Source organism: Phlebotomus papatasi, chromosome 3, assembly GCF_024763615.1.
Source record: "Phlebotomus papatasi isolate M1 chromosome 3, Ppap_2.1, whole genome shotgun sequence".
Taxonomy (NCBI): domain Eukaryota; kingdom Metazoa; phylum Arthropoda; class Insecta; order Diptera; family Psychodidae; genus Phlebotomus; species Phlebotomus papatasi.
Window position 1 is genome coordinate 80,419,312 of NC_077224.1, and position 14,985 is coordinate 80,434,296.

At 35.9% G+C, this 14,985-nt stretch overlaps 3 protein-coding genes across 3 annotated transcripts in view; 1 reads left to right on the forward strand and 2 right to left on the reverse strand.

Annotated features, from left to right (window-relative positions):
• Positions 1 to 2,314, reverse strand: part of LOC129806012 (sodium channel protein Nach) — a 46,701-nt gene extending 44,387 nt beyond the window's left edge. Inside the window, exons 1-2 of the mRNA XM_055854303.1 lie at positions 2,167 to 2,314; positions 2,037 to 2,104 (exon numbers count right to left, since the gene is read on the reverse strand). Of these exons, the coding sequence (XP_055710278.1) occupies positions 2,037 to 2,104; positions 2,167 to 2,261 (163 nt within the window). The 5' untranslated portion in view covers positions 2,262 to 2,314. The remainder of the gene's footprint in view (positions 1 to 2,036; positions 2,105 to 2,166) is intronic.
• A 178-nt stretch (positions 2,315 to 2,492) lies between these two features.
• LOC129805975 (uncharacterized) lies at positions 2,493 to 4,018 on the reverse strand. Its single transcript, XM_055854265.1, has one exon. The coding sequence runs from the start codon at positions 3,885 to 3,887 to the stop codon at positions 2,556 to 2,558; it is 1,332 nt and encodes a 443-aa protein (XP_055710240.1). The 5' UTR covers positions 3,888 to 4,018; the 3' UTR covers positions 2,493 to 2,555.
• Positions 4,019 to 8,480: 4,462 nt separating this feature from the next.
• Positions 8,481 to 13,002, forward strand: LOC129805976 (uncharacterized). The gene is made up of 3 exons (XM_055854266.1): positions 8,481 to 8,882; positions 8,985 to 9,129; positions 11,924 to 13,002. The coding sequence occupies exons 1-3, from the start codon at positions 8,694 to 8,696 to the stop codon at positions 12,868 to 12,870; spliced, it is 1,281 nt and encodes a 426-aa protein (XP_055710241.1). The 5' UTR covers positions 8,481 to 8,693; the 3' UTR covers positions 12,871 to 13,002.
• Positions 13,003 to 14,985: the final 1,983 nt, after the last annotated feature.

A 14,985-nucleotide genomic window follows, 5' to 3' on the forward strand; every position in this document is an offset into this window, starting at 1 on the left:
TTTTACTCGTACTCTACATAACTCTTTTTATTATCACATATATATTCAAGTTATTCCTCCTACAAAAATAACAGAGCAAACGATTAAACTAGTCTACTGGAAAATTTTGTGCTTTTTTACCTTTATGGACGATTGGGTCATATATGACCCATAGTTTTTCAGGACTTCTAGGGATAGGAAAATTTTTTTCTAACCATAAATCTGTTATATAGGCTAAAATATCGAGCGAAAATTGATTTCATTGAATTTAGCTCAGCGGAAAGCTTCTCGTCTTTAAAGGGTTAAGTCGAGAGACGGATTAGTCAGAAACTGATGGAAACATAATCTGATAATTATTTTTATTATAATTACGTTTAAGGACGATTGATAAATTTCAATAAATTAAATCGATAAATTTTTCCTATGGCCTTCTAAAGTTTATTTTTTGCTCTGAAAAGTCAGAAAACGTGATTTTTTCTGAACCCAATTTTTGATCATCTCGTCCTTAAGTAGTTAAGCCTCTCTCGGCTTAAGTCGTAAGTGTAGGGCATTACGAAAGTATTCGCAGTTCGTTAGCGTTTTTTTTCGTGTAACCTATTTCATAAAAGCATTTTTCGAAATATGAGCTTCTTTTCCAAATTAAAATTATGATGAACCGGTACTGGTCAAAATCTCGAAAATCCAGTATCGCGAAGAGTCAAAATCCCGAATATATCGAAATTCCGGAAACCAAAAGCCAAATGGTCAATATTCTGAAAGGGACAAAACTATACGAAGGATAATGTGTAGAATAATTTTCCAAAAGATAGAAAATTTTCCTTTGCCCCAATCAATCGGGAGAGTGTAATCGTGGGAGTAGGTAAGCTAAACGCCTTGTAGCCGGCCTGTTCCTCAATTCGGCCAGTGGGGTTACTTATTCAATTTAATTAGATTTAGTGGTATAATGAGTTTAGCATTATGGGGCCTATTGACATAATGCAAATCAGTGAAAATGTCAAAGAAATTTACTATGAAACGTTAAAAAAAAATTTTAAAGAAATTTTAAAAATTCGGAATTTTTGCTCTTTCGGAATTTTACAAGGGATTTTTAAAATCGTCTATCGCACCGTCGGCTATCCCTTTTTAAAGGAATAGCCGACGGTAGTGTAACTGAGCTAGGTTTTTCAAGGCAATTTATCCTTCCGGTGAGTGTCGGAATTTGTTGATCAAATCCTATTAATCAAACACACAATTTCACCAGAGCTTTCGACACTTATTGTGTCTTCCTCAGTGGTTCTTGGTTGGTCTTTTCTTTAGGATTTTTCTCACTAATTCCTCTACTTATGCATCAGTTTTGAATTTGGTTAGGAGCTAATTTTCTTCTTTCTTTTTTCCACAGCGAGCTTTTTTACTACCAGTCCGTTTTTTAGTATCAGTCCGTTCGCTGTGTAAAAAAGAAAGGAGAAAATTAGCTCCTAACCAAATTCAAGACTGATGCATAAGAAAGTAGAGGAATTAGTAAGAAAAATCCTAAAGAAAAGACCAACCAAGAACCACTGAGGAAGACACGATAATTGTCGAAAGTTCTGGTGAAATTTTGTGTGTTTGATTCATAGGATTTGATTAACAAATTCCGACGCTCACCGGAAGGACAAATTGTCCTGAAAACCTATCTCATTTAAGATTTTGGTTTTTGAACTCATGATGGCCATTTGTTGCACTAATCTTTAGCGCTAGTCTCATTAAGTAATGCAATTATATGACAATCTAGTCTTTACTTGATAATACTGCAATATATTTCTAAAAGGGGTGTGGCCTTTAATTACTTTCTACCTAAAACATTTACAACTGTCTAATAAAAACACCTAGGACCACAAAAAACGTGTGTGAAAAATAGTTTTTCTTGTAGTACCGTGCGTAGTTACTCATAAGTTTACAAAAATTTTCAATTATTTATGATCTTCACGCGTTGAATTGTCTTATCTGTGATCCATATTTACAAAATGAGGGTAATTAGGAAATTTGCTTTGCGTGAGACATAAATATTTATCATAGTCTATTATTAAATTGGTTTTTACCAAGAGATGCCCGAATTAGAAGAACCGATGCCATCCAGGATGCAAGAACACAAATGACCCAGAAAATTCTAAAAACACAAATTAATTTATTAGGCAAATAAGATTGAGTAAGTGTAGTTCACAATTTTACTTTTCTGAATACTGATACTTCTCATCAACGATAAACTTAGCACCATGAAGAGATGAGTTCTTCATGTACTCCTTCCAAATTTCCTTGAAGCCCATTTTTTTGGGTTTTTTTCCGCAAAGGGATGGATCACAAAATTTTATATTTATTCAGCAAGAGATTGGAAAATGAAGTGACTCAATGAGAAGAGAGGATTTTTTCTTTATATTCACCAGAGAAATCAATAACGAATGCTTTTGTGAGGTAATTGATTTTTATCAGGAATAACAAGGGATATTAGAGGAGACAGATGGGAGATTTTCCCACAGATTTAGATACAAAAGACCAAGTATATTTCAATTAATTTATTATTTTGAAAAAGATGAGTAGTATAAATGATTTATAAATCTTTATTATTCATTAGGAAGAATGTAATTATCGATGATTTGGCAGAATGAATCAGTCAAACGATTTCGGTAATTTGAATCTGTCTCGAAAGCTTTTATGCAGAATTTGACTCTGGTATCGGATTTGATAAAGTCACCAAAGGTCTCGGATGACCCAAGGAGTTCAGTGGATATTTCCGGTGGAAGCGTTGTCAGATGCCCAAACAGGACGCTCTCAATCAATCCGGCTAGTTTGTAGTATTCGTAGCTCTCGAGGAAGTCATCCCAAGAAATGATATCTTCAGCAACAATTCCGAATCTTGATAGTTCTTTAGTGAGTCTCTTGTAGTATCCTTCGAGGAGGATGTCCAGTTTGTCCTGTCGTAGGACACTATCAGTTGTATTGCAAATAAGGGTAACGACGTCAAGTGCAGGAGGAGCGTATCTAACGAGTTGAAAGTCTACCAAACGTCCGTCGATTGGTTTCAAAGCTTTCTTCTCTTTATCAACTTCTTCGTACTTGAACATGATGTTATTGGCCCAGAGATCTCCATGACTCACGACGTTCTTAAATTGATCAGATATTTTGACGAAATCGACAATCTTCATCACAGTCTTTGGGTATTCCTGAAGGATCTTCGATAGAATTTGATTGTTTTGATACTTAGGAATCCTCTTGATAAGCTCCAAATGAGCTAGGATGGCATTGCGTAGGCCGGTAATTCGGATATGATTGACATCATCCGGATAACCATTCTCCTCGAAACAATCAGGGTACATCTGCACCACTGGGGTATGGGAACGGTCTTCCAGGACGATTCCGCAAGCATGGAAGCGTGCCAAGACGTCTAGAGCCATGGACAGGTGGTCAAAATCGAAATTTCCTCTCCCCTGATTAACTGCCATTTTAAATCCGTCCACTTTGAGATTCTCAATCACGAGGATCCTATCATCCTTGGCCAAATACGACTGAGCAGCCCATTCCTTAGCCCCTATCCCTATATCCTGCAGCCTAGGCAGCAAATACGAATACAGATCATTCTCCTTCTGGAATACCTTCATCTCCTCGGCATATTCGGCCCGTTCCTTAATGTCATCCGGGAAGACTTTAACGAAGAACGAAACGGTCTGGGAGTTGAGTGATCTCTTCTCATCACTGTACCCTACGACCTTCTCACTAATATGCACAGTCAAGATATAGTGATTGGCTATGAAACCCGCCGGTGAATCTCCCAACGTATCAACTTCACAAGAATCTACGTGGAATTTGCGATAGTTGCAAGTTTCCCGCACCAAATACCGACGACAGATATTTCTGATGTCATTTTCGCTAAGATTGAGATTCGCAACACTGCACATTTTGGGCTGGATCACCTGGATCTAAGATTTACACTTAACTGTTTCACTACACGCGGTAGAGGTGTCTTATAAACATCTTCAATGGTAAATAAGAGGCACGAGAGTCACATTATCCGCAGAGATTTTCACACCAGAGCAGCAAACCCAAAAATTCTCTCATGATAACTCTTATCTTGACAAGATAGTCAAAAGCACCCCTAACTAAATATTTGTTCCCATATTTACTAACCATTACGGCTCAAGTTAAAAGAATGGATGAACATATTTGAGGGTGTTATAATCAATTTTTTTTACATCAAGATGATGAAATCCTTTGTTGTCTCTTAAGAAAGAGAATAAAAAAAATCAAAAATGGCTGATCTAACGATTAAAGCCTTAATCCAGAGATGTGGAGTCTCAGTGATCACAGTGATAAACAGGAGTGGCCAGAGATTTGTACACAATCATATCAGAAATGTCGCGAGCGTTTGTTTGCCTTCGGTGAGAATAAGGAAAGTTCCCAAGGTCAAAAGGTCAAAATTAATGTGGGAACCTTTATTCTGCCTTTTCACTATGTCAAGCTCTACATAATGCATAATTTTGAAGAAATATCAATATAAAACATACGTGGTACATTTTAATTTGACTCTACAAGATCTTGAACAATTTAAGCTTCATTGGGATAGAACACTCTGAGATGTGACTATCAAGAGGGTCAGATTTCGTAAAGTGAATCATTTTCCACTTAGATACGCAACTCAAAAATTAGAAAGTCTACGTTTCCATGAATCAGCCATGGGTAAGACTAGAACAGCTTATTCTAGGTGGGATTCTTAAAGAGTGTACAAACATGCAAATAAGTCACCCATTTTGTATTACAAAGTCATAATTAACTACTGAACTGAAAAGCGGATGACGATAACTCTTACCGTTTGGCCTTTAGCCGTGTCACAAGTTAAAAAAAATGAATAATATAACTGCTCCTATAAGGATCCTAGTCAAAATTCATAAAGTCACAATCCTGAATGCTGAAAGTACAAGAATCAAAATCCTGAATGGGTCAAAAGCCATAATCCGGAAAACCAAATCTCGAAAGTTAAAATCCAGAATGTAGCCTCATTAGGATGGCCGAACTTTCCGGTTATTTATGGCTCGGTTGCCTTTTATTAAAAGAAAAGCGAGGGGTTTTTCTTTTAGGCTGTGGTGTTTTTTGTATAAGGCAATCATTGAGAAAAAAGAGAGGCTGCGATTAACTTTTTTTCGTCATAACTTTAACACTTTTTGGGTGTAAAAATATATCAACATTTTTAATGTTAATTTTACATCTTTTAAGGGTAAAATCAACATGAAAGAAGGGTAACTTTAACCCATAATACGCCTAAAAAGGGTAATATTTACACCAATTTCGGATCAATACTGCAGGGTAAAATTAACATTTCCGGAATGTTATTTTAACTTTTTCGGATTTCTCTCACTGATGGAACTATTTGCCAATCCCCTCCCTCGCTACATTGCTCAACCTAAACGTGACAGGTGCCCATCTCGTCTTTGCCCTCCCAGGGAATGGAGCGGTCATTTTATCTGTCAGACCATTATGGCAAAGAATGCCACCGAAGTTGAAAGACAAGCTATATCAGAACGAGGTTCGGTCCGCAATACACTATGGCTCTGATTGTAGAGCAGCAACTAAAGTCCACGATCAAGAGCTTCACGTCTCAGAAATGGTAATGCTGAGATTATCGTCGGGAGTTACCCTAGAAGGTAGGATGCGCATTGAGCAGGCATAGGGTAGCATGAAAGTAGAGAAAATTGACGATAAGCTCGCAAAATCACGGTTAAGATCAGGGGGGTAACATTAGCTCTAAGAAATTCGACCAGATTTAGTGTAAATTTTTCCTGTTTTCGTACACATATCACGAGATATCTTCAAAACTACGTAGCTTGCCAATTTGGAGTTTTCGGTTGCCTTTTCGTTATTAAATTGGCTTTTATTTTGTATTAGTATTTTTTGCTAATTCATTCTACAATTACAGAAAACATCTAATAAACTCAAAAGTTTTCTCGGCGCGCTAGAAACGTATGGGAAACATAGGAAACGTCATGCCCCTGGTTGAGATAGTTTGGCCATGTGAGAAAGCACGTTATAGAGCCAAAAACTTAGGCACAAATATTCGTGGGTTCCTTTCCTGAAAGGATAAACACCCCTGATGCATCCGGAGGTGGTGTACCTTTTTATTTCGTCAGTAGGTTTACTATTATGGATGAAATATTCGCACGGACTACCTCGGACTATATCTAAAACATATCCGAAAATAAAATAAATCGTTAGATCGGTTACATCCGTTTCCAAGAAAAATAAAGAAAAGAAATTGTTCTTGAGGGGTTGAAAGGGATGATGAAAAGTATCTATTGGATTAGGTCATCCGAATTTACCACCCTTTACCCTGTAGTCGATCGGGTGCAAAGTTTCACAGTAACAGAAAATTCCGTGGAATTAGTCTTCTATTTTTCCGCGAGAGTTTCCGTGGAAATAAACGCTAATATTCCGCTTGGAATTCTGCAGAGTTATCAGCTTTTTTTCGCGCGGATTTCCTGGAAAAAAATTCCGAAGTATTTTCTTCCAATTATGTAAGAGCATTCCCTGGAAATTTAAACATAATTTCCATTGGATATTCTGAGTATATTTTCTGGTATATTTCCGGCCAAGAATCCGTGGAAGTAAATGCGAAAATTCTGCAATTATTTTTCGCCCTAACGCTATAATTCTTGCAAGCTATACATACTCAAATGAACGATATGGTAGCAATATTTTCAACTCAAAAGTAGAACAACTGAGTGTTCGTCTTTACATTTTAGAGACATTTAGAGAAATTCTGTAGATTTTCGGCAGAATTTCTGCGTAGAAAATCTATAGATTTTCGACAGAAATTCTTCCGAAAATCTGCAATTTTCGGCAGAATTTCTGCATAGGAAATCTGCATACTCTCCATTGTCTCAACAAAAATATTGTTGATTTATCAAGAAACTGTAGAAGTTATAAAGAAAATGGTATGCTCTGCTTAACAAGCATTACCGAGTACACATTTTAGATAAATAAAAAGTTGCGAGCAAAAATACTAATTTCTTAAAAATCGCCAATTGAATGATACAAAAACACGAAATTTAGGTTGACATTCTGCTTAAAGTTTTCACTTCACTATTCTCTACTTATAATACGGCGTCGGAGAATTCTTTATTTTATATAAACACTGTGATATCACTAAGAATAACTAAATAAATTTTGCAAACTTCAGTGAAAAATATTCCATCTTTTCTGACACAGCTGTCTGGAAAGTCTGGAATGTAGAAAAATCTACAGAAAATCGGCAAAATATCTACAGAAAGTCGTCAGAGTGTGCACCAGAATTCGTCAGAAAATCTGCAAAAATTTTTTACGAATTTTGTCCCAAGCCCAAATAAAATTCGTAGGAATATCTACAGATTTCTCGGCAGATTTTCGGCAGAGGTGTAGATATTTTCTGCAGAAAACTTAAAGATATCTTACGAAATTATTTGACGGGTAGAAAGAAATTTAGCGTCAAATTCCATCTCGGAAGCTTACGCGGATTTTGAGCGGTAAAATCCAGGGAACTCCACACGGATTTTTAGCGGTAAAGTCAGCGGACATGGCAGAAAAGGCTGCTGGAAATCCAATGGAATCACCGCGGCCGTTGGCTATAGGATAATCTAAAAATCTAATCTAATCCACAGAGTACGGAATTCCAAATTTGCAAATTATAAGAGTTATGTAATGGCAAAAACTTGGTTTACGATATTACAGACAACGTAAACTTTCTTTATGAAGTTGTGTCCGATATATTACTCAAATCAAAGATATGTGTGCTTTGGGTTCGAATTTGAGAGACTCAGGGACGGAATGATAACTTTTCCACACTATCGAATCGATAGTATCGATAAATCTATATCTGTTAGATGAAATGAAGGTCGACTTTTTACACATTGTTGGTCTATTCATTGTGACATTCTTAAAAGAATGCGAATGTTTATAAATATCTATATTAGCCACAAAAACTGCAGCTATCGTTTAAATTTTACAGAATCTACAGTCGATAGTATCGAAAATAAGTTATCATGTCACCCTTGATTTGAGATACTCCACTGTATTTAATTCCTCTTTCATCCATTCCGCCTCTTTAAATCGGGATATTTGGCTTAAATTGTTTAAAACAAAAATCTTGAAAATCGGAAAAAAAATTTTTTGTAGAAGGCAATAGGGCTCGTAGGCTTATTTCTTCATGTTCTCCCTAATGAGAATAAGTGGGACGTGACTTGAGATCTCTGAACACGTGTTATCCCGAAGAAGGCAAGCGCCCTGAGGATGTGAATGTTCCATCCTACCAATTCTGTACAAATGTATCAATTTCATCTATATAAATTTATTAGAGTAATTGAACTGAGATTGTGTGGGAATATTTTAAATAATTGAGTTCAATTGCTCAAGTCAACCGCACTCTCAAATGCCATAATGAATAATAAACACAAATATGGATATTGTTCTGAGGCATATGAGATGTTGATCGTTGTGCTGTATGTTCTACAAACACTTTGCACACTGTAAACTGATAAAGAGAGTGACTCCTGACTAATCAGCTGACAAGAAAGTCAGTTGTGGAAAATATTCAGCGACAGGTTTATTCCGTGGCTTTGCTGTGAGAGTTGATTGTTAGATGATAATTGGGTGATTTTGTGATTTTTTTTTAGGTATTTTGAATTAGAATATTTCGGTATTAAATCAATCGTGGAATTTTGTGAGGTGAACTGAGTGAGATGGCAAGTGGAAAATTGGTGGGAAAACAGGAAGTTGTACTGGTGACCAGAGCAGAATGCGTGGAAATTGTCAGTCAAACATTAAATTTGGACAAAGTACATGTAATTGATTATGCCATTGAGGCGGCTAGTGATGAAATTCTTGGATTCCTGGGCGAGTACTTCAGATTGGCCATTACGATTGAAGAAGTAGGTTAAGGTTGGATTACTGTAGCCATATTAACTGACCCAACCTATGCTTAATTCAATTAAATTTTCCTATCATTTCCCACTTTGTCGTTGCTATGGAAGAATTCTGCAAAGAAGACACTCTACTATTTCTTGAAATCTCTGCCAACGGACAAAGATCAGAGGGAGATGATTGAGAGGATTGGACTCTTTCACAAGGAAGTACAGCTCTATTCGATACTTTTGCCCAAACTCAAATGGAATACAGGTGCGAATAAAATGTTAATTTTCCATTAACTTCTTGACAAGTTTGGTGAAGGAGTTTGAATAAATTGATTAAAAGATAGCACACGAACCATACGAACTTTATCACAGTGAAGAGCAATATCGATTGAACCTTACAGACGTATTCACTTTTAGAAATCTCAATTTATTAAAAGATGCATCGAATTTAAATTAAAGTATTTCGTACTTGAATTTCGAAATTTTCGATTGATGATCTTAGGTTTGAAAAGTCACTGATCACGTGAAATGTAAAAAAAAGTATTTCAAGATTTTCTACAAGGCTTCTTAACGTAAATCAAATTCAAAATTTTAAACACGAAATCAGAGATATGATATTTAATATTTCAGTGCTGAATCTCTCAGATTTTATAAAGATTTTGAACGATTACAACAGACAAATGGATATATTTTCGTTGGTAGGGGAAAACTACTAAAGCTTTACACATACTATGGCTTCGAACATTTCATATTTTTCCCATATTCTTTTAATGAATCCCACTTATTTTTACAAATAATATGTTACTTAAATGTATCAAATAAAACAAAATTAAATAATAAAATAAAAATAACAAAAATAACCAATCGCCATCCCTGATGCCGAAAATCGTAAGCCGGCAATTTCAGGTCCGGCCGTCCGTAGTGCGCAATATCTCTGGTTTCGAAAGAGATATCTTCTTAATTTTTTAATATATCTAAATACTCGCGCGTACGACGATTTCTGTGCTATTAGTTTTTTGAAAAACCAGTTCTAAACCGGTTAAAAATCACATTTTGTAGTTTATTTCGAAATCTAAGCATGCGATTTTCAAAATTTTATGCTTATGTTGTAGTCCGGAAAATTTAGACCAATTTAAAAAAAAATTAAGAATCAAGAAAAAATCAAGAAATTCTCGTAAAGTGATCATGGTACGAATATATTTTGTGAAAAAATACAAACTTTTACGAATATTTTAGTGGACTATACAATCTTCGAGCATATCGTAAGTCTCCAGAAGGAATTCACAACCGTTAACGAACCATTGTACGAAATAGATTTTTTTTTATTCTGTGTAGATATAAAAACTACGGCATGAAATTTGATTTTTCTCTTAATGAACCGAAAACGCACGGCTTTCATCTCAAGAAAGCTTTTGTGATTGATTTTGAGGCAGCTAGGGAAAGCTCTGAACCTTCGGATGACGGAATCTTCGTAACAATTGATTATTTTAAGAAATAGAATATCGAAAATTGAATATTTCTTTAAGGATACATGAGATTTACGCGTTAGGAAGTCAAGATATTCCGATTTAGAGTGTAATCAGAAGGAAGAATATGGACTATCGACGCGACATCTTTTATACTTTACTTACTTAACTTTTAAAAACGTTGAACCAAATACTAAATTAATAGGTGACGGACAGGAAAAGGCTGTCATTAGTCCTAGAACCAGCTATAGATAGTTTGGAAATAGCTAAATATTCATATCGGCATTCCCGCGTCTACGAGAAGTCCTTAATTGATATTAAACCGTAATCCGCTTCAAAAATCCTGTCTCCTAGGTAAGGAGGCCTGCAACATCAGGCTTTCACTCCGTCTCACAGTACTCTGCTTTAAAAAAAAGGCATCAGATTTGGCAAACCTAACAAGACGACAACGGTACTTCAGAATGTCTACATTCGATCAACAGGATCGACAGGTGTAAGCTATTAACCTGGGTGTTCTACCCTTCGACTCCGATGAGTGATTGAAAATGAATAAAAAAATGTTTATAAAGATTTCGGCTCGGATATTAACGCTGATCCTGAATAGCAATTGTTACCAAAGTTTGCGGATTTAACCATGTGAGCGAACCTTCCATGTTTTTCTGGCTTATACGAATCAAAGTTTAGCGAAAACCATGTTCGTAAACAAGTTTACCAAATGCAAAGCAAAATGCTCTTGGTTATTGAGACTTTCTTTCGTTCCTCAAGTTTTGGGAACAGCACCATTATCCTCATTTTTGTGTAGCCCTATTGGGAAATCTATGCCTCTTCATTAGATTTACAAAACTGGTCCCGAACAAAATCCTAAAAGCCAAAATCCCAAATGGGTCAATATCCCGAAGTCAAAATTCTAATTTGGACAAAATCTCGAATTCAGCTTCTCGGGAATTTGGCTTTCGGGATTTCGGCGTTCAGAATTCTGGTCGGTATCGCTACAGAATATTTATGAACAATTTTAATTATATTCTACTCTGCAAATCCAATAAGGAAACCTAGGTTTCTCAAAATGTTGAAAATTGAGTGGTCTGATACTGACCATTGCCGGTTGAACCATTAAAGCTTGTTTCACAGCAATCATTGTGAACTATGGCAAGATCTAGTCCTAGTCCTAGATGTTGCATCAAGTGAATTGCACACGGCAAGAAGCCAAAGCCAAAACAATTTCTATCAACTGTATCCCTTATTTTCCTGCGAGCGACACAAATGTACAAGAAACAAGACAAAGATTCATTCAAATTCCCAAATCCGAGAACTTTGGGAACAGTTTCGTATTTGTAGTTCTGAAAAGCATGCAATGACGTTACTGTGTCTTTTCCTTAAAAAGAAAACACAGAGCGGTTTCTTAAATGTGTAATAGATACTTTAGAAACTATATTATGCTAAATAGGACCTGATGATTAAATTGCTCTTAGTACGCTCATGTATTTATAAAGTTCACTGTGCGTAAATATGGTTCTAAACCATCTCGGTTAAAGGATTTTACAAAAAGGTGAATTAGTATAATGTTTGCTTAATTTGATTCATTTTCTAAATTAGGCTCTTCAAAATGGCGGCCCAACTGCTACTTGTCTCGGTACGATCTTCTGATAATGGAAGAACTAGGACATTTGGGATACGGCCATGTGCCCGATCGAATGGAGTTTACGGAGAAACACATGCAGGAAACCTTGAAATGCCTGGCAAGAATGCATGCAGCAAGTTTGGAATTTGAGACAAATCACTGCGAAAACACAAGAATTGACGCAATTTTCGGAAGTCTTCTCTTTGAGTCTCAACTAACTGGGAAAAATACTTGGTTTAAGGCTGGACTGAATGCCATTCAGGCCTTTGCTGAGCGAAAATCGAAATTCAAGGATCACCCAACAATTCGGGATAATCCTGGAAAATTGATGGAGATGATGGAGGGAATTTACGAATTTAGCGTATCGTCCAGAGATTTCCAGAATGTTCTGGTCCATCGGGATCTCTGGAGTAAGAATATCATGTTTCAATTTCCGAAATTGGACGACAATACCGATCAGTTGGACTACGTTAATCCTCAGCACTGTCTGCTGATGGATTTTCAGATCTGTCGCTATCAACCACCGGCTGTGGATGTCCTCCTGACTATCTTCTTCAATACTCGTCGACAGCACCGGGAAAAATACCGCGAGGAGTATTTAAGGTTCTACCACAACTTTCTGAAGGAAGAACTTGAGAAATACAACATTGATGCTGGAATCAAGCTCCCCTGGGAGGAGTTCCAAGAAAGCTGCAAATACTACAACCTCATGCCACTAATCTTCAACTGTGTCTACGTCCCACTCACACATTTAGCTCCCGGAATCCTCTCCCAGATCCAAAAAACCGATCCCGAAAGATACCATCACATTTGCAATATGGACAGAAGTGAATTTGTCTTGGAAAACATGAATCTCGATACTTTCTACAGTGATTACGTGACTGAAGTGATGGAGGAACTTCTCGAATTTCTGCTCAAGTGATAAAATGGCAAATTTGCTTAAGCTATCACATGCCTGGTACGCACAGATATTATCTAATGATTAGAGTTTTGATGAGCAAAGTAGGGTGTAATATGCAATAATTAGTACAAAAATAAATTTTTGCATTTGTCACGCACACTCTACTCATTTACCCATCTCCCAGGCCACGTCAGATCTGGCTGTCCACCCTTTTTTTTTACAGCCCCGGAAAACCCTATGCCCTATTATCTGCAATTGACAATTTTTTCCTTCTCCATTTCCATGGAATTTTTATGCTATTTGTTGCATTTCCTCTGGAAGCAGTCACAAGTAGTGGAACTGATTGAGATGATCATAAGGTGTTTGAGAATTCAAAAATTGGGAACAGTTAAACAAAAAAAATTGGGAACAGTTAACAGCGCCACTCGCGGGAGAAAGCAGCGCCTTCACGCGGAAGAAATTGCAGGGGCAATTTTGAGAGCTAGAGGAGGCGGCATTTGGGTAAAATGGTATCCGTTCAATCACCTTGTTTTTTCACCTCCAATCTAGGATGATTAACTAACGGATGGAGCATTTTAATTCAGAAATGGTATATTTTTCTTAAATTTGTTTATAATTTTTAAGTATTGGATTCCACAAAAATAAATATAACACGAAATGGTAGGCACATGTACAGAGAATATATTTTTATTAAATTTAAAATGTTACTGGTTATCAAAATAGAAAATTTGTCAGAAAAATTCAAAACATTACGAATTTTACGTTTTTTTCATATGGGTTTTAGGAACTGTTATCCTTGTGCAATCATTACAAGTTTTGAGCCACTAACATAACATTAGATACTCTTTCATTTGGTAAGTTTTAAAATGATTGCATTTGGTTTTATACTAAAACTAAAAGATCACTTAAGAAAAAATATACCACACTTTTCTACGCAAAATGTATGAGAATGCTCCGCCCTGCCTCCAATAACCCTCATTGTCAATCGTTGATATATCAGTTGCTCGCATGAATTTTATTCATAAGCGAAAATGTCTTATTTCCTTGATTTTTCCCTGCCTTTCCGCTATAGAACTTTAGGTTGCGTCTCTGGGGATGTTCTGCGAGAATTTCGCGTTAAAATTTTTAAAATATGGGTGCGATGAGCCACATTTATTGAAAAACACGGGAAAAATTTAGTTATTACAAAGCTTGGGATCGTACGAAGCATGGGCACTTTCACCTGTATTTATGATTTTTTTAAATTTTGGTATAGTTTTGTAGAGTAAAAATTGCATTAAAATTACTCAATTAGTATCTCGAATCGCTGAAATAAGCTTTAAAAGTGAACTATAGTAGACTCTCTCTCAATTGGGCATTTGGGGCAAAATGTCATCCGGTTTATCGATAGATTTGAGTGTCAAAGCCTTTGTAAATTCTACAAAAAGCGCTCAATTCTAAAGAATAACGATAAAATAGGAAGAACTACAGCAAATTTGAGCAAATTAGCTTCATAATTAAACGTGAAAATTGTCAACAAAATTTTTCGCCCGATTGAAAGATATTTCAAATGCATCTTTTTAATTTTGAGGTTAGAATTTTCGTCGATCTTCGAATATGAAGCTTGGATTTATTTATATACCATTTTCGAAAATTTACTTACCTCCCATTTAAAGCTGAAGTTTCTTCACAAATAATATCCTGGATAAAAGATAAATTACACCATATTTGCACAAAATGTCATTGATGTTCGATAAATTCAAACTTATTTTCGAATTAAATTTTCGTATAAGGTGGAGACAAATTTATGAAAGATCGCACTGAGAATCTGTTAAAAGTATTGCTATGTGATTATGGAGTGAATTAGAGTAAAATAAGTATTGCTTTTTTGATTTCTCGCACAAAAAAGCAAAAACAGATTCATTTTGACAATCGAAACATTTCGAAATTCGAACTGTAGGGGAATTCTGTAATTTTCGTGGCATTTTCACGCGTGAGTTCGAAAAATGACAATATCAATCGAGCTTTATTTGTTATATCTCATGAGTTCTAAAATGCAATTCATTGATTTTTTAATAAAGTCCCTTTACTTGATGATTTTATGAAACTACAGTACGTCTTAGTTGATTTGTTTAACAAAATTCATTGTCATTTGAA